The sequence below is a fragment of the Sarcophilus harrisii genome, chromosome 2, assembly GCF_902635505.1.
Source record: "Sarcophilus harrisii chromosome 2, mSarHar1.11, whole genome shotgun sequence".
NCBI lineage: Eukaryota > Metazoa > Chordata > Mammalia > Dasyuromorphia > Dasyuridae > Sarcophilus > Sarcophilus harrisii.
In genome coordinates, this window is record NC_045427.1 from 153675533 (window position 1) to 153700333 (window position 24801).

At 34.7% G+C, this 24801-nt stretch overlaps 1 protein-coding gene across 1 annotated transcript in view; it reads right to left on the bottom strand.

Annotated features, from left to right (window-relative positions):
* Window positions 1–24801, bottom strand: part of PCSK2 (proprotein convertase subtilisin/kexin type 2) — a 295645-nt gene that overhangs the window by 127202 nt on the left and 143642 nt on the right. Inside the window, exon 5 of the mRNA XM_003758170.3 lies at window positions 11420–11457. Within this exon, the coding sequence (XP_003758218.1) occupies window positions 11420–11457 (38 nt within the window). The remainder of the gene's footprint in view (window positions 1–11419; window positions 11458–24801) is intronic.

A 24801-nucleotide genomic window follows, 5' to 3' on the forward strand; every position in this document is an offset into this window, starting at 1 on the left:
ATTATTATGAAGTTTTATGCTTGGTTTCATAAAATCAATCACATAGCTACTAGATGGTTCAAGCTTTAAAAGACCCAAGAAGGTCCTGTTTAAAAAGACTGATGAGTTCATAGGATCATAAACTGAGAATTGGAAGAGATCTTAGAGATTTTCTGGTCCAGTTCTTTCATTTTATAAATACAGAAATTGATACCTAGAGAAGAGGAAGTCACTTAGCTATGATCACAGCTAGGTAATTCAGTGGATAGAGCACTAGGTCTAGAGTCAGGAAGTTCTGAATTCAAATGCTAACTCAAATATTCTACTAGTTATATGACCCAGATCTTAACCTTTATTTACCTCTGTTTCTTCAGTTGTAAAATGGGGATAATACTGAAGATCAGCTGCAGCATAAACTTATCCACTCAATCATCCATCTGGACTCCTCAGTTTTCCAAGAGGTGGGCAAAGTCACCTGCAATACTGACAGCCAGCTCAGGAACTAGTCATGTACTAGGAAGTACCCTTCCCTTTCCCAATCCTTGAATGATCTATGGAGAGGCATGAAAAAAAAAATTCCCTTGCTGTAAGGTTGTGCTTTCCCAGCAAAGTCCCAATTCTGGGGACCTGATCTTTCCTCTGAGGTTTGAATATATTTGACAAAGAGGCATGAATGCGTGTATATATGAATTCTTGAAGCAGGGATTGGGGTGGGGTAGGCAGGAAGATAAAGTTGGAAGTGTCACAGGACCTCCTGTGGACATAGAGGAATAGCAATTCAGAAATCCTGGAATCCTCTAAGGAGCTGAGCTACTACAGGGCAGAAGGCAGGAAATACTGTTCAAAGACTAGGGATTCTGCTTGTCTCTCAAAATCATCTGCCACATGAGTTGTGAGCAAACATCTAGAAAGGCAAGGCAGAGAAGTTCACCAGACCCTTGCCTTGCAGGAGGGCTAGTAATGAATTCCAGGGTATGCTTTTGACTCTTTCATCCTGGAGATTTTCCTCCCTTGAACCTTTACTCTCTTAGGGTGCTTGAATATTGGTAGGGAATGGAAATACCAAACTCATGACCAATATGCTCCTAGAAGAACCAAAGGACTCCTCTTGCCTACTTAGCTATTTGTCCTGACAGATGAGACCAGAGACCAATGTTCTAGAATCCATTGTCTCAATGTAGAGTGTTGGTACCAGGAAGACCCAAATCTGAATCCTTTTACAAACACTAGTATTCAGGCCATCTTCAGTGACCCCAACCCATGTGTTACCACTGGACTACAAATAACTCTGGGGGCTGATGACTTTGCACAGTTGTCCCTCACTTAAATCCAATTCTCTTGCAAGTCAAGACATTACCCTTCCAATGTTGTGTGTCCTCTTAGAGAATGAAAGAGGAATAACATAAAATAACAATGACAGCTAGTAGCAACCACCACCACCACCACAACTAGTTTCTTGGATAAATCATTCTCTCTCTTGGCTCAGTTGTCTGGTCTGTAAAATGGGGATATTAGAAATACCTTACTCACAGAATTGCTACGAGGTTCAAATGATATAACCCATGTAAAACTCTTTGCAAATCTTAAAGGTTTACATTAACACTGGTTATCAGATCTTACTGCCTTCCCTCCCCCTTCCCAACTTCAAGCCACCTGCTCAATATGCAATAAAAAAACCAAAACTGGAGTCTAATCTCTCCAATGAGAGTAATTCTGGGTATCAATTTGTTCCTCTGTAAAATGAAGTTAGACAAGATCATCTTTAAGGTCTTTCACTTTCTCATCATCTCAGTTGATAAAATCTGGGCTTCATCTGAGATTCATTTAAAACTGAACGAACCTTCCTCGCAGTCTGTAAGCCAATGACACTATTCCTCTTGCTATTCTTCACATAAGATATCCCATCTGCTTCCTCTATGACTTTTCCAAGCTGTCTTCCAAGCCTGGAATGCTTTCCATCTTTACCTTTGCTTCCTGGCTTCCTTAAAGCTCAGAAACTCAATTCAAACCCTAATTTCTGTAGGAGATCTTTTTGGGTCTCCACTACCTTTCTGCTGCTAGTACCTTCTTTTAAGATTACTTCCTATTTATTCTACCCAACTACCTAGCTACCTAGCTACCTACCTACCTATCTACCTATCTACCTACTTACCTACCTATCTACTTACCTACCTACCTACCTACCTATCTACCTACCTACCTACCTACCTACCTACCTGTTCCTTTGAAGTCCTTTTTTTTTCATGTTATCTTCTCTATGAAAATGTGAACTCATAGGGGGCTTTTTGCCTTTCTTTGTATGCACAACATTTAACACAGTGCCAGACATCTAGTAAGAGCATAATAAGTGCTTGTTGACCAACTGGCTATTATTAACATATCCCTTCTTCCTCCAACATGAGGAAAATCCTCTTGTGACATATAAGTAATGTAACCTTTCTCCAGCCATAGAACCTCTTTCAGGTTCAATTCTCTCATTTATAAAATAGTGATCATTAGGATACTTGGACTTCCTGACAAAATTGTTGGTAGGATCAAAGGGCTTAATGTACATAATTGTGTGGTGTTACATAAAGATAAACTATAATCATCATCATAATTTCAAGTAGATGTTTTTTTTGAGGAGTTGATATAGAAAGGCCTGGGACAAATAACTATTCTGCTATTGTTCTTTTATATATGATGTTATGAGGACTATTAGGAAAGGAAAAAAAACAAATACTTTTTGAAATCAAGTGAAAATTCCACAACTTGTTTTACGTAAGCTTAGGGGAAACATTTTCAGGACAATTTCAGTATCAGAGTGGGATGATAGCCATGATATGTTCTGTTCTCACATGATTTTAATTTCTTTTTTATTAAATCTCTAGATTTTGAAAACTTTTAATTCAATGTAGCTTGAAGATTATGAGTGTTTATGATTTGATAGCTATCATAAAATTGATTTTCTTAATTTTTAATGGATCAATGTTATGTTCTGTTGGTTGTAGGCAGCAGTTCTGCCTCTAATAATGTTCTAGTTGTAATACAATTTATTTGTTAAATTTTTCAAGGATGTTTTGTGGTAGGTATTTGTAGTGCAGGGTTCTGCTTTTTGTCAGCTTATGGAATGTTCTGAATTTGTGATAGATATAATTTTAACTACCAGGTTGTCTCTTGCTAGACATTTGACAGGTGTTAAAGGTTTTCAGCCTGAAGTGATGTTGCACAGTTTCAACTGCCTTGCATAATCTGTACTAATCACTAAATTTTGGCTTCTTAAAGATAACTCTGCAGTAATTTCTGATGATAATGAGCTGATCCTGCATTGCCATTACAAACAAACAATCAACACTCATGTGATATCAGCATGTACTTTCAGAACTATGAAATGCATCATAATATATTTGTAAAGCATACAAAAAAACATTCAGTAGTAATAAAACATAGATCCAAGAAGCCTAAGGCACTTATTAAAAAATTAGCATTTCTTTATCAAAAAGGAGGAAAAAATCTGCTAGCCATCTCAGAGTACATGACAAAACAGCGAAAAATTTGCAAAACTATTTTTGGAACAAGCCAATATCACTTTACCAAACAATAATACAGGCTAACAAAAATGGTTACTTCTGGATTTGTTAAATGTAATTTAAAAATGGCATATTTCCACATGGAATCATTTACAACAACTAAGATCCAAAAGCAGAATCAAGGTCCTCACCCCCTCTCTTTGAAATATCCAAATTAACTCAATAAAAAAATGGTGACAAAGAAATGTCTAATGATTTTGTCTTTTTTTTGTGTGTGTGTGTGCATAAGACAAAAGGTATTTTTAAGTATTGCCTTCATCCATTGATTCAGTTTGATTTCCAGATTCAAAGTTGAAGCTTTCAGTTTCTATATTTATTCTGATATATTATTAATTTTAAACTTACCAAGTCTAAAACAGTATTTTAATAGAATTAGAGAAAAATTCCATGAGATGAAGGAGCTGTTCAAATGTGCTTCTCACTGGAGCCTTATAGTCAATTTATCCATAGCTTGATATTATTCATGGTTCTACTGTCTTTTAAATATGGAAGCCATACTTGTTCCACTTAATAGATTTGATAATGGAACTAAGGCTAGGCAGAACCAACTTGGGCCTAGACTGTGCCTGAATTTTATATCACTTGCTTTTTGCAATATTGTTTTGATGATATATTTGAAATAGAAAAGTTTTCTATGTGGACATCAAATATTGTTATCACACTTCATTATACTTGGTTTTAGTTTATGTAATTGTAGGGCACTAATAAGTCATGAGTAGAGAACAGAGGCAAAGGTTTTCCAACAATATCTAAAGGCAATATATATATTATTCTACTTTCTGCCAACTTATTCAGCTATTATTAAACTAATAATAATCTATAAGAATTTAGTAAGTATCTCTTCTGTGCCAGGCATTGTGTTAGAGGTTGGGGACACAACTGCAAAAAAAAAAAAAAAAAGGAAACTATCCCTATTCTCAAAGAGATAATATTCTAATGTGATATAAAAAGCAATAAATTATTTTCTCCAACATTAAGACTTTTTGATGCCTCTTTTTTTTGTTACTCAGTTTTTCTGTTTGTGCATTTTGTTTATCAACACGAACATGAATGATTGTATAAAGTACATGTGGCCCATAGCTGGGACTAATTAAATGTCTATTGATTGATTGACACATAATAGGCAAGTATTTTGATGAGTTAGTTGTCACTGTTCTCACGTTTTGGCAAAAGATAGATTAAGAAAGATAGGCTCAGGCTTGTATCTACAAAAAAGCTAATAAAATACTTTTGTAGTAATTCATATGCCTTTGAAATGTGTTTGTGCTAGTAATTATTACTCTTATTGTGCCCCAGTACTTATTTTCATACTAGTTTTGAAGAGAAGCTGGACCATCAGTCACTTTCTTAATATCATTGTTTTGTCGTTTGTTAAATTTATGGCATGCAAACAGTATTAAAAGTGATATTAATGTTAATATTAGTAATGAAAGTGGTGACAGTGGATGGTAGCCCAGATCTATGATTTTATTGGCATAACATGTTCTTAATTTTAAAATTCCCTCTGCTGATGCAGAGAAGCAGTTGCTTTGTAACTTACTGCTGCAAAAACATTCCTGGAATCAAGGAGAAGTTAAGTGACTTGCTCATTCTCATACAACCAGTATGAGTTAGATGAGAGACCTGAATTCAGATCTTCCTAATTCTGAAATCTGCCCTCTGTTTGTTATGATATGCTAAGATGATGATGATAGAGAGTATGAATCCACAGAAGATTTAAACTTTTATGATGCTTTTTATAAATTTTCAATGGATGATTATGAAGGGTTTATGGGATATTTGGGTAGGGTATCACTCTATTGAGCTTGGAAGGAACTCAGTATGCACATATTGTCTTACTTGGTGATCTTGCATAATTCTCATCTTTACTCAAATGATTCCTAGATCTATTTAGTGCTTCCTGAGTTCTAGTCCCACATCACCAATGCCTATTGGATATCCTAAACTAGATATATGCCTGTAGGCATCTTAAATTAAATAAGCCCAATAATGAATTCATTATTTTCTTTTCCCCCAACTACCTCATTATTATAGTGGGCACTCTACTCACACACCACCATCCTAATTCAGGCCTTTACCACTTTTGTCTTACTCAGTTCAAACTCTGTTTGAAAAAACAAGGTCTTCTTGGAAAAAAAAAAGATCTTAACCTTTCCCTTCTTCCTTCTATCCTATAAGCTGCTAGCAATTGCCTTTCTCTTTCTCTGTCTATATCTTAGATGTATATAACTAATTATTTATAGTGCTGGGCATAGAGGAAGCACTTTATACACACTTGTTGACTCATTGGTTTTTGGCCTGACAGTTACTCTTTTCACAGCTTATTTCTATGTTGATCTTCATCTGAAATAAACTTCCAAGTCTTTGTTCTTTTGAGAAAATAATTTCTTTTGAGGGCACAGGTCCAATTGATCACAACCAAGTCATTAAGGGATTTAACAAGGTGTGAAGCTGACTACTTTAGCTTGGTAAAATCCTTGTCCAAATAATTTTCAAGTCTACCACTGTCCACTGATTTCATTGTTCTCTTGGGCACACTGTACTCTATTTACAATTCTCATTTTGCTAATTATAGTGTGAATTTTAGAATTAATTTTTAATTATGATACACACACATATGTGTGTGTGTATGTGTGCGTGTGTGTGTGTGTCTTTAGAAAGTTGCCTAGGGTCACTGAAAAGTTAGGTACATTGCCCATGGTCATTCAACCAGTATGATTCAGAAAGGAGACATGAATTCAGGTCTTCCTAATTCTGAAACCTGCCATCTCTTCATTATGTCTTGATAAAATGATGATAGTGATAGATTCCCAACAAAATTAGGAGTTGTTCAGAAGTAGAATAGATCATCAAACTGAGACTCGAGTATTCTCAGCAATGTTTTAGAAGACATTCTTGGTCAATTGTGGTTTAGGTTAGAGGGTCTTAGAGATATATTTGATTCTATGACTTTTTGTCATATTTCTGGATCTCAATTTCCTCATCTGTTAAAGTGTGGGGAGTGTTTGAAATACCTTCTGTCACTAAAATTTTGTGATTCTAAGCAAGATTAAGTAATTTGGTTTTCAATTTTGTCATATACTTTCTAGGTTGTATAATCCTTGTAAGTCCTAAGTACTTGATCAAAGCTACAAGTTAGTCACCATTTTGAGTAAGACATTTTGGAAAGTTAGCTTTGCTCAAATGTCATCTTCTACATAAGACCTTCCCCAATTGCAAGTGCCTTCCTCACCAAATAACTTCATACTTACTTTGTATACATTAAAAAAGTTTAACATGACATTAAAACTTTTGAGACTTTAAAAAAAATAATTATAGATTCACATGTTTTGGGAGAAGCCTTGAAAAAGTCCTTTTTGCTGGCTTTCCTGATGTATATTATTCTTCCTTTGAGGGATACAAATTAAGCAATAGAAGACAGCAGAGTGGGGAGGAACAACAAAAGTTGTCCTATTTTAAATATGAAAATGTCAATTTTTATTTTAAGAATAATTTCTTAAGGAGGAGCAGGGACTCTTTCATTTTTGTCTCTGCCCAACATCTATGGTAAGAAATGAATAAATCATTACTGATTCAGTGATTGAGCAGAAATCCTGTTTTTCTTTCAGACCCATTTTTCTTTTCATCATGACTATGATAGCCAATCATGTTGGGAAGTATAATATTATAATTTTATATAATATTATAAATAATATATAACATACATTACATATAGTTTTATATAGTAGTTTAATATATAAAATATATATCATATATAATATTATATAATATATATCATATATAATATATATTATATATAATATTATAGTTCTAGTGCTAGAAGAAACCCTGTTAGCCACTGAATCCATCTTCATACAAATGAGGGAAATGACCCAAAAGGAGGTTTTAAGCAATTTGCCCAGTAATATAGCTAGTAAATATCCCATTTTGCACTCAGATCTTTCCAACTCTAAGAAAGTATTTTATTTACTGTGCACTTTAAGACTGGGAAATAGCCTGTAGTTTGTTTTATTATCACAGATCTCCTTTTCTTTAATTACAGTGTTGAAAATGACCCTGAGCATATGAGGGATAGAAGCACTGATGGGTTTTGAACTTAGATAGAACTTGAGTACAAGCCTAACTATATACTCTGAAGATGTTCCTGACTACATCTAAGGAATTTTGTCTTCTGAAGATTGTCCAGAAGATAATTTATTTTTTCATCCACAGCAAATCATGAAAATTGTCTGCTGAGGTACAGAGGATTGAGTTCTGCATTGGTGGAGGGAGGACTCATTAATGAAATCAGAGATCCTTGAAAGATTACCCAAGTCTCCTTTATGTAGATTTGCAGACTAATTAAAATAGGTACATTCTGACAAGTTTTCCATGAGTAGGCTTGGAATTTTTCTCTTTTTTTGCATGGAAGAATTACAAAAGCAGTTTTATGTCATGTTAGTTTTCAACAGGAAGCAGAAACATAATACTAGTAGAAATAATAATATCTAACATTTATATAGTATTTACTATGTACCAGACATTGTGTTAAACACTTTATAATTATTGTCTCATTTGATCTTTACAACAATCTTGGGAGGTAGCTGCTATTTATTATACATAATTTACAGATGAGGAAATTGAGGCAAAAATTACATGACTTGCTCAAAGTCACAAAGTTAGTAATTTCTGAGACTGAATTTGAACTCAGTTCTTCCTCACTGTAGGCCTGGTGCTCTATTTATTGTACCACCCAAATACTTAAATATGTTACAAATATGTTTCTATATAGAACCTCAAGACATTGGATAATTTAATGGAGTGCAGTAAAAAGTTCAATGAACTTATAGATATAGGATCTGAATTCAAATGTGGCTCAAACCTTGCTAGCTGCACACTGGATCTCAATTTATCCATATGGGAAATGAAGATTTAGACTTATAAGAAGAATTATAAGGAAAACTTATAAGGCTCTTTTTATAAGGCTGCCATAGAAGGACTTTAAAAGTTGAGGGAAAGAAAAGAAATGGATTAATCTATATTTTGAGCAATCTTCAGAACACTCAGGTTGTTGTTGGAATTAGTTTATTCATGGTTTTTTAATTTTGTAAGGAGAGAGCTCTGGATATTTGTACTTTATTGTTAAGACTTAAGTTCCTTAATCTCATTTTTATCAAAATTCCTAGCGTCATCTAAGTTTTGAGAAAACAAAGAAAGGGAAATTCATAAGACACTGAAAAGAGGTCACAATCACTGATCTCCTCCATTTTCCTTCCTCTTAACATGCTGCTAAATTTAGGCAGCCTGTGAAATTGTTAACTCCTGAGAAAATGAAATCCAACAGTAGAGCTTCACTATAGAGTGATGATAGTTGGAACAGAGAGAGGAGAAAGGATTTTTTTAAGGTTCTGCTAGTGTGGATGCTGTCACCAAATTGCCAACTTTTTGAAAACTTCAGTATTCCTTATTTGAGATATCTGAGTGAATGCTCATACATTAGAGACAGTAATGTAATTGTCAGTCAGGGTTCATTTTTGTCATTTTTTTTTTTCAGATACATAGTGGAACCTGTGTGTCTCAGATAGTGATTCATTTAACTTAAAAATAACTCCCCATTGAAAAAGTACATATATAATATGTTTATAAAATGTACAGTATAAATATACACATATTCTATATGTGTATACATATAAAATATGTATATTTTTATGTACATGTATTTATGTACATATATTTATATAAGTCCTCCTCTCTTAGATTTATGAACATAAACCAGAAAATGGAAATATATTCTATAATGTCTATTACTTTTATCAGAATTCCATCATCTGGTCACGGGAGGTTATGCAGCTAGGAAATTTTATTTTCTTTGTGCAACATGAATAAGAATAAATGATTTGGAGTATTAATGAAATAGAACTACCACAAATAGATGTTCCTCTTCCTCTCCCTTTCTCTCTATCTTCTCATTGAGACTTTTTCTTTAGGTAAAAATAATATTACATTATTAAATTTGGAGATAGAAGAGATTTAATTTAACAATCTTCCATTGAAGTTTTTGAAGGTTTATTTATTTTTTTTACAGTGAATGTGCTGAAACATGAAAAATGATTCTCCTTAAGGTGGTAAAAAAACAGTCTGACACCATGACACAGCTAGTTGAGCTGGGAATTGGTGCCACTTTTTGGGAAAGAAATATAGTTATTGACAACAAGAGCTAATTCAAACCCTTTGATCTAGAAATCCTATTATAAGGGTGATATAGTAAGGGGAAAAAAAGAACAACCCACAATTGAACAAAAATAACCACAGCAACATTATTTGTAATAGCAAACAAAACAAAAACAAAAATGTAAATAACTCATATACCCAATGAGTAAGAAATGGCTCAATAAATTGTGATATGTAAATGTAACATTATGCTATAACAAGTTATAAATATGAACAATATGAAGAAATATGGGAAGTCATATAAAGTGATACAGAACAAAGAAAGCAGAATCAGAACAAATTAAAATATAAAAACAATAATGATGATAGTAAAATTTGGAAAAATAACACAGAAGGAAAGAAATTTCAGAGGGACAAATAGAAATATTCAGAACACTTCCTTAATATCCTATTAATGTTCATATTAGCTAGATAAAGCACATTCTTGGTGCAAAGCATTGTTTGATACAAGGCTTGAATATACAAATGATATATACTTTTGGCAGTGTAGAAATTATTTCCCTAAATAGATTTTTCCCCAACTCTGACCTAGTAGATAAAACCTAGATAGTTTTCTGAGACATGTAAAGGATCAAATGACTTGTCCAATGTAGTACATACATAGTGTCTAAGAAAGAATTTGAATTCAAGTTATAATGATTATTGGTCTAATATTTTACTATACTATGTTGTCTCTAATATAGGTATTAGAACTGGAACCATGATTTTATTGATATAGCTTCCAGGTGAGGAAATTTCCTATATCAATGCAGCCTAGTATCTCCTTTGTAACTTAGAGTCTTAAAGAGTTTCCCAGAACATTTAAAAGTTAAATTACTTAATTATTTTGAAATTAAGTTGAAATAATCAATATTGGTCCTAGAGAATAAATTAGGAAATTATATGTTCCTCTTCATATTAGAAGGACCATGGATTCAAAATATTGCATATGATATAAAGTGAGGTTGTTTATTTGGTCAACTTTTACTTAATTGTTTTTTCTTTGTTATAAGAGGACTCAGTGTGGATGGGAAATGTGGTTTGGGAAATGATTTCAATCTGTGATCTGATTCAGAAAAGCAAATTGGATAAGAATCCTAGCTTCTCATTCTGTTTTATAGTTAGAGATTTTAATGCATTATTTCATTAACTCCTCAAAATATCCTTGTAAGCTGATTGGTTGGTGAGTTTTGTTTGAGTTTTTGGTCTGGACTTGCAACTTCATCACTATAAGGAACTTCTGGTAAATAATCTCTCAACATAGATTGATCATGGTTCTAAAATTTATAATCTTAGAAGGCTTCCCGAATCATCAAAAATCAAGTGGCTTGTCCAAGGACACATTACTAGGATGTATCAGCAGTTGATCTTGAATCGCGGTGTACCTAACTCAGGACAATTCTCTAGCCCTCATTCCCTATTGTCTCTCTGTAAGATTTTCTATTTTACAGAAAAGACAAAATTACACTCTTTTTTTTCCCCTGTCCCCTTTCTTTTTTAGACTTTTGTCCCTGGCCCTTGTCTCTCCTAAGTAGCTCAGAGATGACATAGTGCCAAATCCTATTTAGAACTTAGCACCTATGAGATTGTCTACATGTAATTGTCAACATAGTCCCCAAACTGAAGAGGCCAGACCAGTAAAGAACCCCCACATTTCTCAGCAAAGAGTAGCTTGTACTTACATAATTTGCAGCGAGATCTGGATGAAGATAGTCAATCCCTGTAAGAAGGGAATGAAAGTACAGAAATCAGAGGTTAATGCTTTTAGATTGTCTTCCTAGCATTACTGTACTAGCTATTGCCTCTGATTTTCTTTTCCATACCATTCACCTCCTTGATCTTTCTACATGCACTGCAAATTACTGTGAAGATTGCAAATTGGGTTGATGCTATGTCAGCTACCTGCTTCAAAAGTTCCAATTAATATTTTAAGATGAGATAAACTAGCAAATAGGCATCAATGTCAGTCAGGAAAGACATGCTAGTTAATTTGTCCCAAATTAGGTTGGAGCTAAGGGGTTGAATTTAATACATATATCAGAGTTTATGACCAATGGTTAATTAAAATTCTTTTCTGGGACAGAGTTGTAGAAATAATTATATTTAATTTTAAATTTAATATAAATTAATTTAAATTCTATACAAATTTAAATACAATTAGAATTTCTTATATTTTATATTTAATTTAAATATAATTTAAATTCTTAAATCTCTTACAAATTCTTACATTTTCACTGAAGACTTCAGTATAACAGCAATGGATGACATAATCCTGTCAGAATATCTTTCTCTTAAAAGGATAGGAGGTGGTGTTGAGAAAAATAAGATATTTACACAGAAATAGCCAGAATTAGAATTCATCCATATATCTAGCCAGTGAGCATCCCACCTATATTTGAATCCTAATTCAGTTTACTCAGAATTGGTATATTCAAAGATAACCAGGGAGTGGGATGGGGGTGGGGATGGGACAGACATAAAAGCCATGTAGATGTGGAGGTAGGGGAAGGAGATACCTTACTACAAATGAAAGCATTTGTGAAAAGCATTTTCTCCTTGTCCTCCAGAATATAAAATAACTTAAACTCCAATGTTCAAGAGTCATTTCAGTTAGTCTACAATCCTGACAGAGTTGACACACCTCATATATTCTGTGGAATGTCCAAGAATGATCATGATGGATAAAGGATGACTATATGTCACTGATTTGTATATTTTCTGGCTGTATCTTCAGTTTCAGTATCAAAAAATTAGCATTGCTCCTTGTGAACCTGAGTTTAAAACTAAGTGAACTATTGCAAACTTGGTGGAGGGTGAGGATTTTGAGGAAGTGGGAATAGGGAGGGATATATAATTACTATTTAAAAGAGGTCAGGGACAGTCCCACAGTTTAAAATTGGACAGGGAAGGAGAGAGGGAATTTGGAACTTGAAATTTTTAAAATAAATTTCTAAAATTGTTTTTATAGGTAACTGGGGGAAAATAAAATATTAAATGATAAAAAAAATTAAATGTGACTTTCTCCCTCCCTTCCCCCCAAGAGCCTTATGATAGCTGGGAGAAAAAGGTCATACAGGAAAGTGCCTTGTGGTTGCTAACATATGTTAGATTATGAGTATATGATATCAGAAGCAACTTGGTGGGACAGTGAAGAGAACCTTGCAGTTGGAATCAGGAAGATGGGGAGGAAACATGTCACGTATGCACAGTGATTTGCATTCTCTCTCTTCCATTGGATTATGAGCTCCTTGAAGGCAGGAACTATTTTTGTCTTTCTTGGCATTTCTAGTGTTTAGCACAGCATCTAATACATAGTGAGAACTTAATAAATACTTGTTGATTATTGACTGAGATACATAAAAAAATCTGTCATTATACAAAATGTTCTATACCTCTGGAATTTTACACCATATCTGAAAGAAATGGGGGGTATCTTCTCATAATTTCTTTGCAATCAAATTGTTGTTGTTGTTGTTAGTTTATTTTCAGAACTGGATCACCAGAAAATCTAATTTTTCTTCTATCTTTCAATGGATATTCCATACTAGGATGGAACAAATGAGACTTTGCCGAAGGGCATTGTATTTATTGGACTTTGACTATCCTTGCTGTTTCTTCAGTAGTATTGAAATAAGATTCTGGAGCAAGAATTAATAGTTAAAATAGGAAGTTACCAGATGGTAGGGCTTGTACCCTTGAGCCTCTCTCTCTTTCCTGCCATCCCTTACCCTGCCATGAGACTGAATCTCTTCCCTTTCTCCTCCCCCAATCTGCCCCATTAAAATAAGGATTTAATTTGTCATACTTTCTCAGGATGCAACAATGCCTAGTTATTAATAAAGGATGTATTACATTCCCTTGTAGTGACCTCTGTCTGTCAGTGTCCCCTATTGCATTTTAGAAATTTCTAAAAGTAAGGATTTTAAATTACTTCTCAAATCTTCTTACCTTTCTAGGATACCTGCAATTGTAAACATGATAGCAGGTCAGGGGTTCTTTTTCAGACTTAGAAGTCAGATGCTTGCCATCTACTCTGGCCTACTGCTATTAGCAAGAATAATCTATCAAAAGAATACATGAATGTACATTTGACTGAGAATATTTAGAAGGAATGTCACAAATTGTGATTGGGTTTTCACTTATTCACATATACCAGGATGAATGTGTGCTTTGCATACAATCCTAGAATCAGGCATATATAACCTCAGATAGAAATTTAATTTACTTTTCTCATGTTTTTTAATCACAATTTCTAGAATATGTGTCTCCAGTCTGAGGCAAGCAGACCATAGTTCCCTGTTGGTTTGTGCTGGGACAACCTGGTCAGTTTATACCATTGTGCCAGATCTTCCTTGATTTAATAATCCATCTGCACAGCCATGGTTCTTAACTTGTTATTTGAAAATTTATTTTATAAAAAACATTCTGATAACTGTACTTAAAATAATTAGTTTCCTTTATAATTCTTTATTTTGTGAATCTAAAAGATGATTCTGAGGGAGGTCCACAGGCTTCACCAGACTACCAAATGGGTCCATTACACAAAAATATTGTAGGTTAAGGATTCCTTGGAGGAAGCTAGGTGGCACAGTTGATAGAGCACCAGCCTTGAAGTCAGGAGGACTGAGTTCAAATCTGCCCTCAGACATTTATGTGACCCTGGGCAAGTCACTTAACCCCAATTGCCTTAGCAAAAAAAAAAAATTCCTTTTCTGGTTTATGTAGTCTTTTTTTTTCAATTGTTATTGATTCTTTGTGTCATTTGGGGGTTTTCTTGGCAAAGACACTGAAGAGGTTTGGCATTTCCTTTTCTAGCTCATTTTATAGATGAGGAACTGAAGAAAAAAGGATTAAGTGACTTGCTGAGAGTCACACAACTAGTAAGTGATTTGAACTCAAGAAGATGAGTCTTTTTGATTCCCAGTCTAGTGTTCTAAATTCTATCTACTGTGCCACCTAAAAGATAATCTGATTTATAGCCTGCCATAAGAGCATGTTAGAGTATGACTATTACCTTTTTGTTTCCTGTTTTCCACTTCTCATATAAATCCTAGCTGCCTCTTTTCATAGAAAACTATAGGAAAGGGATTAGAACCATGGAAAACCATTTTTCCTAAACCATTAGTCATAATGGTCCCTAATGCCCTAGACTACAATGTAAAAATATTTGATCTCCTTCACCAATGGAGGTAGTCAAACTGTAAATAATCCAGAATAGTGTATAGCTGTGGTTTCATCAAACATCAGTAGCTTCATTGGTATGTGAATCACTTCCACCAACCCCTTTCTCAGTTGATAGATACAATTGCTATTTAAATTCATTCCAAGTCAATCGGGGCCCAAATAATGACCAACACCTGGGATCTATTGTTGGCCAATCAATGAGAGCCAAAATGGATTTTAGGCATGGGCCTTAAAAAATGTTGCTGGCAAACCCCAAGATATCTTGGGAGGTTTCAGTCATTAAAAAATTACATTCATTTGGGCAGAGCACCAGCAGGTAAAGTATAATATCCTATGTAAAAAGAAAGAAAAAGGAAGAGGTGTTCTGCTCAACTGACCAGTTCCAGTTAAGTCCCCAGTGAAGCAGTTATACTTAAAGAGATTGTTGTTTGTTCTTTGTTCTCAACAAGAAATTAGGGATACTATGACATGCAAACGAGTTGGATTTAATTGAGGAAGGGCTGTGCATAATCACCAGCCTCACTGTTTCTTCTAGAGCCATCTGGATCCAGTGGCAAGATATAGATCAGGAAAATTGAAGATGGCCAGAAACTCTGAGGGTCTTCCCTTTCCAGATTGGATTTGTTTTTCTTTTTTTGACTAGATAAAAGAGGCCGTTCTTTGCTTCAATTCTTACCTAGCTTTAATCACTAAATTGGGCTTGTTTCAGTCAAATTGAGACCAGTAAAGACCTTAGTTTAGAGACTTTTTCTCTCTGTCTTTGTCTTCGTTTTTGTCAAGGTCTTTCACCGAATTCAGGACCTGATCTGTTATGTAGATCTCTATCTTGCCACTGGATCCAGATGGCTCAGGGAGAAAGTGAGGCTGGTGACTTTGAACAACCTTCCCTCACCTAAATCAAATTTACTTGCATATCATAGCATCATTTCCCTGATGTCATGGTCCTTTTCAAGAACAAAAAACAATGATATTTTGTGGACAAACTTTAAAAGGAGAGAGAGAGAGAGAGAGAGAGAGAGAGAGAGAGAGAGAGAGAGAGAGAGAGAGAGAGGTGCTTGGGGCTCAGAGAATTCACATGATAGGTCAGTGGTCAAACAGCTAAATATAAAAGTGGACATTTGAATTCAAGTCTTCCTGATTTTAAGTCTAGCTCCATCACAGCTACACAGCTTGCAACCATTATATAACAGAACAGAAGAGAAAATTAAAACACTCAAATGCTCTTTGGCTTTGGAATGTTGTAATTAAATCACTTCATTTCAGAATTTTGTTTTATCTTTAAAATTTTAATCTGCATAAGATTATATTATCTATAAAAATAGGTAGAGAAAAGATATTGTAGTCTTTTACAGAAAAGCACCAGTTCTTAGAATTCTTACTTTTTCTGTACAAGGAGAGATAGAGGGTGACAGGAGCTTTTGAGAGATGGAAGTTAATAGCAGCAGCAGTGAAGAAACTTATGAATATATTAGGCATGGATTAGATGTTTCTAGACTTGAAGCTGATTAGAATGGAAGGAAGCAATCATCTATCTTTCTTTCTTTCTAATGTGTCTATTTATCTTTATATCTATATCTTTCATTCTAAGACAAATATGAATATCTATGTCTCTCTATATCCATATCTTTTTTCTATTTTAATATATATCCTAATAAAGATAAAGAATGATCACATAGAATAAGGGAAAACTAAATGTTAAGCTGCAAAGGGCTCTAAGATTTAGGTCAGATTGTTGCCAGAAGAAAAGATCAGGGTAACTTATGGAAAGTTCAGAGGAATCACAGATTTAAGTATATCTCTGAAGTAAATATTAATAAGTGATTCATTAAACTTTAATTAATTTTAATAATTAATTTGGATTAAATTGGAGTTAAATTTACTATTATGCTGGGAATCAAGAAGACCGAATTCAAATATGGCCTTAGACATTTACTAGCTGTGTGACTCTGGGGAAGTCATTAGACCTCTGCCTGCCTGAGTTTTCTCACTCTAAAATGAGGATAAAAATAAGCACTTACCTTCCCAGGATTATTTTGAAGATCAAATGAAATGGTACTTAGTACTGTGCTTGGTGTCTAATAAGTGTATAATAAATCCATCCATTTGTCCTTCCTTCCTTCCTGCCTGCCTTCCTTCCTTCCTTCCTTCCTGTCTTCTTTTTTGTCTTTTTTGGGATGAAACTTCTTCTAAGTTTATCTTTTGATTCAGAACATCAGTTCTTATGTTATTCATTCAGTTAGAGACAGCCTAGCATTGCAGGTAGAGAGCTGGCCATGGAATTAAAAAGACTTAGTTTTAATGCCTGCCTCTAACATATAATGGTTGTGTGATCACAGGCAAATTCCTTAACATTTCAGTGACTCAGGTAGCTCTATAAGACTATAAGGTGCTGAACAGTTGTATTTGGTATTTCTTTGGCAAGGATACCATAGCAATTTGCCATATTATTCTCTAGCTCATTTTACAAATACTAAAACTGAGGCAACAGGGTTAAGTGATTTGCTTAAAGTCACATAGCTAGTACATGTCGGAGGGTGACTTTAAACTCAGGAAGATGTATCTTCCTGACTCTAGGTGTGGTGTTTTATTCATTGCACCACCTAGCTGCTCATACTATTTAAAATGTCATCTAGGCTAACACTCCAAATTCAGGGAGAGTAGCAGAGATGGGGGTAAACAACTTCAGCGTGTGTAGGATGGCACACAAAAGGAAGCTAGAAAATGATTTTAAAAGTGATTAAAATGTTGCTGTAAGTGATTAAAATGTTGCTATACATATTCTATAAAATGTGTGATCTCCATGAAGATAATCAGGCATTTACAAATAGATCTTTAAGATAATAAGAGTTTATAGCATAGTTTATAGCATAAGAGAAAAGCATAACTTTTTCATAGGTTTAATAATCTAATTCAATTCAACTATTAAATACCTACTATTTGTTTAATAGGCTATCCAAGCACCTATTGTATATCATAAGGCTTTGCATTGTGGTGGGCACTTGGGGTGCAAAGAAAAAATTTTAATAGGCTCCGTGGTCACAGAGTTTACATTTCAGTTAAAGTAGACATGGAGGTAAGCATAGAATTTATAAATAATTGGACAGAAATCAAGAGAAAGAACAATTAGGGGAAGAGGTCAGAGAAAGCTTTAAGAAGGAAGTGGCACCTAGACTGAACTTTGAAGGAGATAAGACTCAGAAAGGTCCAAGTGAGAATGGAGTTCATGACAAACATGGATGTTCAGAAATGAGCTTGGTCTACAAATCTGTGTTCTTCATACTCCTGATATGGTCAGTAGAGCAGCTGATGAGTATTATTTTACTGCCTTTGAATGCAGATACACAGTATTTATTTTCCATAATGGTGAAATTCTTTCTTTTTTGGATTGTTGGGGCAAGCAGGAATGTCCAATTACATAATAACTGGCTGCTGAACACCTGGTCATCTCAATGCCTTGAAGGGAATTTTCCCCAATATTTGTAGTTTAGAATGCTTATCTCATCATCCTGTGATGAAAGTTGACCTTTCAATCCACTCTGTTCTCCTCCCCAGATTCTATAATGTTCTAGCCTACTGTGATTGACTTGCTATTCCTCATACAATATACTCCCATCTCCCACTCTTTGCCTTTACTTTTGTTTCCCCCAAACCTGGAATATTCTGCCCCCTCATTTCTATTTCCATTTTTATATTCTTCTTTAGAATTTAGCTCAAAAATCCCCTTCTGAAGAAAACCTTCCCCATTGTCCTCTCCTACCAGTGCCTTCACTGAGATACTATCTTCTATCTAGCCTGTATATTAGCCTGTATATTATATCATGAATATACATAGTTAATTGCACATGGTCTCTTCCTTAGAATATGAGCTCCTTAAAGTTGGGGACAGTTTTTGCCTTTTTTATTTCTAGTGCTTAGATTAGTACCTCTTAGGCTGACACATAGATAATTTATCAACCTGTTGATTGATTCTTAGCTTTGAGAGAATCACAACAGAATGATATAGAAAGAACATTTGATTTGTAGTCAACATGGCTTTGAATTCAACTCTGATATTTTTTACCTATATAACCATGGAAAAATTACTTATAATAAGGGGGAGGGATTAGATAAGCTCTGAGCTCCCATATAACTCTAAATGAAATGGCTCAGGAGGATCTAGGGATTTCTTCTTAGATTTTTAAATTTGAAGTCCTATCCTTTGTATTGCATGCATCCTTCTCACAATATAAAAAATAAAAACAAACACTAAATTATCTTACTGAATTTCTCTCTTTCTATCCTATATGATTTCCTCTTCCAGCTTCCTCTTCATTCAGAGTGCCTGGATCTCAGTGACTAATAAGTTTGAATGCAAATGGAGACAGCACATTACCATAAGGAAAAAAAGCACTGACACTAGACAGTATTAGGCCCTGAGTTAAAATTAGTAATATACTGGTAAATGTTTAACAATCAGCTCTCTGGGAACCGAATGTATGCAGGACTTCATCACTTTCTTAAATTTGGACAATCAACATAACAATGAATCAAGCCCATATTTGTAGCATTTGCTGATTTCTGAGGTCTAATTCTTCTCTATGAAAATTTTATAATTAACACATGAACTTGTACAAGTCTGGCTCGGCAGACTCCTGATTAAGATTCTACCTGTTATTTACTACTTGTGTGACCTTGGACATACATCTCTCTTATGGTGTTACTGTTCCTGTTGGTTTCAATTTTCCTCATGTATAAAATCAGGATCAGAAGGCCTCTGAGGTTTCTTCTACCTCTATAACTAACAATATGGTCAAAAAGCAAGAACTACCCATCAGTACTTCAGGGAGAAAGAGGGAAGAGTGATATGGGCTTAATCCAGGCACTTTAAACAAAAGGTATTGAAATATTCATAGGATGAGCTACTGGAGGCAATCCTCAAGATATATTTTTAGTTTTCATTTTCAGCTTACTTTCTGTATTCATCAACCAAAGAATGGGACAGAGTATTATGAGGATTGTGATGTGGGATGCCTCTATCCTACTTAGTTATCTATACACAGTTTCTTTAGAGCCAGGACTTGGTTTTTAACAACCAATATATTACAATGTTCACCCCAACTCGGGAAGCTAAAGTACTGGGGGAACATGAAATAGTTGAGTAGGTTCAAGTATCAACACATACCCTCCTTTCTCTGCTTTTATTTCTCTTTCTAATTTTCAAAGACTTAAGCCCAAAGAGAAAACTCTTTTATCCACTTCAAAATGTATCACTCATCAGAAAACACAGCAACATTGTTTTCAGGTTTTGACACTTAATGGACTCTCGTGAGAAATATCAGGCTTTAAGCTGGATGATTTATTTGGCTTCTACGGCAATATGGTTTCAAAGGCTTGCTTTAAGAACATGGTGTTCTTTGTAGATTTTCAGAAAGAATACAATTCATTATTTTATTTCTTAATGTTCTTCATATGTAAATAAACCAAGAAAAAACAATGAAACCCATTTCTGGGAGAGTTCAGGCAGATAACAAATAGTAGGGAAATTTCTCCAGTGGTTTGCTTCTAGAAAATCAAGGTGGGCAGATCTGCCAAGTTTACATGGGCTTCCAGAGGAATAGGCAGCACAGAAGGGGGCATCTTGGCTAAAGAGTCTGACTCCATGAAGTATATGTGAAATATTTGCTGCTTTTAGTTATATCACTTTCAGACAAGCTAAGAGCAGTGAGCCAATGTGAAAATAAACTATTGTTTGGAGACAGCTAGTCTATTATGACTGTGTGCATAAATGGATATATTGGATATGCAGACTTTAGCCTCTTCTTAGAGATGTTGCAGATACATTTCTATCTGTGTGAATGGAATTACTAACTAAAATCAAATAGTACATCTTCAACAGGAAAAAAGTTTATAAACAAGTGAATTGTGGCTCTGTTATGGCTATAGGTTTTTTTTTTTTGGGGGGGGGAGCTTTGTGGTTTTATATGTTTGTGGAAGACCAAACTAGAAAAAATGACTTGAGAGGCGGGAAGATCAAATTTTGGGAACCATGAGCCCATGGTTCAAAATTCCATGCACTTTGAACTAGTAGTCAAAGACTTGGCGTCAAATTCAAGTTTTGCTACTTAGTAACTATATGATCATAGATGGGTTATGTAACTTATCTAAGCCTCAGTTTCCCTATCTATAAAATGATGGGACTGGAGTAGATGATCTCTATGTCCTCTTCCATTCCTAGATCTATGACCCTGTGAAAAGCGTATTTTTCTATAATTCAATTCTGGAGAATTTTAGGATTGAATTTGTTCCCAGGCAAAACTAACATTTTATAGCACAGTATAGAAATGACTATACAACATATATTACATTTATTCATATGTGATATAGCATGACAGAAATAGAAGAAAAGAGACATTAATAAATAGTCTTATAAAATAGCAATTTTTATATCACCTTTCATATTCAATTAGTCCTATTTATTTAACTTTTGTAACTTGTAACTCTTCTTCTCTTCCTTCCCTGCTATTATCCTTATAGGTTCTCATTGCTACCTACTTGGACCATTATCATAGTCTCCTAACAGCCGTAATGGTTTATTTTAGTGGCTATGAGAAAATTCAAATGTGTTTACATTTAACTTCTTTAATTTTATTTCAGGGACATAGGCAGAACAAAAACTTATATGCTAATATACAAATTCAAGTCATAAGATGATAATTAATTTCTCTTATTTAACCATCTATCACAGTATAAATAGAATCAAAATTTATAATTTTGCTGTTGCTCTTGTCCTTTTTGGGACACTGACTTTTATATATGATATATTCGATGCATCAATATGCATGTAGAATACAGAGCATTGTAAGGGCAGGGATCATAACACATTTCTTTATATTCCCAACTTTAGCAGAGTGCTTTGAAAACAATAGATACTCAATGGACATATTATTGTTATTTGTGGAATTACCAAATTGTGGAGTCAGGAGTTGAAAGCAATAGAAAACAGGCCTTACTTGAACAAGAATCCCTTCTATGAATCATATAATCTTTGCTTAAAATCCTAAGTAAAGGGAACCCACTTCCAACAGAAGCAGTCTATTCCAATGCTTGGTTCCTCTAATTGTTAGAAGTTTTTCTTGACATTAACTGAAACTTTCCTCTTTGCAATTTTTACCCATAGAATACTGAAGATAGCTATCATATACTCTTTTTTTTTTCCTGAGGCAAATGGAGTTAAGTGACTTGTCCAGGGTTACAGAGCTAGGAACTGTTAAGTGTCTGAGATCAGATTTGAACTCACATCCTCCTGCCTTCAGGGCTGGCGGTCTAACCACTGCACCACCTAGCTGCCCCCTATCATATATTGTTAAATGCCAAGACTTACCCTTCCCCTAGACTATATGCTCTCAGTTTCTTCAAATTACAGAATGTTCTTGGGGCACACAAAGAGAGGTCAAGGCCTAGTGACTTGCCCCCTGTCACAGTCAGTATATGTGAGGACCAGGCCTTGAACTTAGGTCTTTCTGATTCTGAGGTTGCCCTCTGTGAATTATACAGATAATCTCTCTACCTTTTCAGATGGCATGAACATGAGGCCCTCCACCACCCTATTGCTCTCCTTCGAATGAGTAACAATTTTTCAATGTTCTTTATAAAGTGTGGATCCCAGAAACAAATATAGTACTTTATGTAAAGGCTGACTGGGACAGGGTATGGTTAAATTGCCCATAAACCCCTCAACATCTGCCTTCTCTGCTCTGGGCTGCTGAATTGTGAAATCATTTAACCATGTTGACTGGGTCCACTATAAATTTGTGTTGTCTGGTTTCAATGAGATCCTTTCTGCTACAAGGAAATCTTTTTACTCTTTCTTCTGTAATTGATTCTATTTTGCATTTTCTGCATGGTTATTTTGAGTCTTCTCTCCTTAAGTTTCCCATATCATCTCTTTGTTATTCTCTTCACATAAAACCTCACCTTAAACTTTATTGAGGAAGGCCATTTGCTATAATTACCTCTTCTTCCCTGCCATACCCCTATTCTATAGCTCAAAACATTTTGTCATTGTTCCCCATTCTGTCCTACTTCATTCACTCTACTTCCTGATGAAGTGGTAGTTCTTTTTTGTCAATGTTACACTTTCTCCTTATGCTCTTTATCCCATATCCTCCCAACCCCTTCAGTAGATTCCCCCTCTTCCCACAATATTTCCCTCTATTTTCCAAGTTCCTTCTATTTACTCTTTCTCTGCTGTCTAGGCATATGCCTAGTTCAACTTTATCTTTAAAAAAGTTCACTTGACCCTATTGAGCTTTCAACTATTGTTTTATGTTTCATTTCCCTTACACAGTAAAATTCAAGAAAAAAAATTAACAAGTTCTGTTAGATGACTTAGGATCATCCTGGCACAAGGTCTTTAGATATTCCCCAGCTTCTTCTTTAGAGATACTTTATTCTTCACTAAGAAGTGAAGCAGGAAGTTGGGGCCAGAAGCTGACCACTTTGCTGTCTTCAAAGAGAAAATTATATTGTATGTAATTATATCTATCTGTTCCCTTAAATATTGTAAGTCTAGGGCAGGGGTAGGGAAGTCTGGCTCACAAGCCATATAAGGCCCATGAAATTGATTGCTAAGGCAACTGCAGGCAATGATGAGCTGGAAGCTAAGTACAACAACCTTCCACTGTTTGAGTTCTATACATTGATAATTTTGTATGAACCATGAATGACGTTATAAATATTTAAATGGCCTTTGGCAGAAAAAGGTTCCCTATCCTTGGTCTATGGGATGTGATTTTTTAAGTTCAAGTTAAACTTCTGATTGCTGTTTTTAAATAGGGAAATGAAGGCTCTAGGCTTTATATCCAAGGCTTGAGTCCCTTTCCTACCAAATACTAGGTTCTATAATAATATACATAGGAAGTGGCGAAAACAAAAACACATAAAAATTTATTTATTTAAACTAGAGAAAGTATAATAAGAGAATATATACTAAACAATATAGATTGAAGGAAATGGGATATCTATTTTGGAAATGGGGTATCTATTATGGTTATGAACTTATCTTAACTAGATTAGTTCTTGGATGACAGATCCAGAAGGAAATGGGAGAATTCCCACTGGGAGTGAAGTAACTAAATGAGAGAGAGAGAGAGAGAGAGAGAGAGAGAGAGAGAGAGAGAGAGAGAGAGAGAGAGAGAGAGAGGAAAGGAAAGGAAATAGTTCCAGATTTCACCCAAGGGGGCAGACAACTCCCTCAAGTCTGTAGTAGCAAACTAGGGAAAGGAACATGATGGAAATAGGCAGTTCCTCTCACGTCAGCTTTTTCCCAGAGTGTTATTCTCTCTCCAGTCATTTGGAGTAAGGTTTGCATTGTCCCTCTTCTTTCTCAAAGCTGGAAATCAGATATACGTGAATTGTAGAGTCCAGAGACTGGAAAACACTCAGATTACCTGGAGCGCTCATCTCTCTTGCTACTGCGTACTCCATCCTATCTCTCCTGAAAACCCAGGAAACTGATCTCTAGCAATAAGGAAAGAATCTTATACCAATAAACTTTAGGATTTGGGTTATATAGTTGAATACTGAATTAGCATTTTTTCCTGTTGTACCTCCTTGTTGGATTATATAAAACTTTTGCTACATGAAAAATTTCAAGTTGTTGTTTTTTTTCCAGTTGCTCTGCTGTTGTATAACCCATACATCTCTGATCTGATACTTGTGAAATTTATTTTTTTGAACCTAATATAAGATGTTATTTTATGTAATCATGATAATGATAATATATGAGGAAGAGAGCTCAAGGACTAAGACAAGATGAAAAGGGTTTGACAAGTGACATAAATTTTAAGAATAGAGCAAGTAAAATGTAAATATCTAGGGGGCAATTTCAAGGGCTGGAACA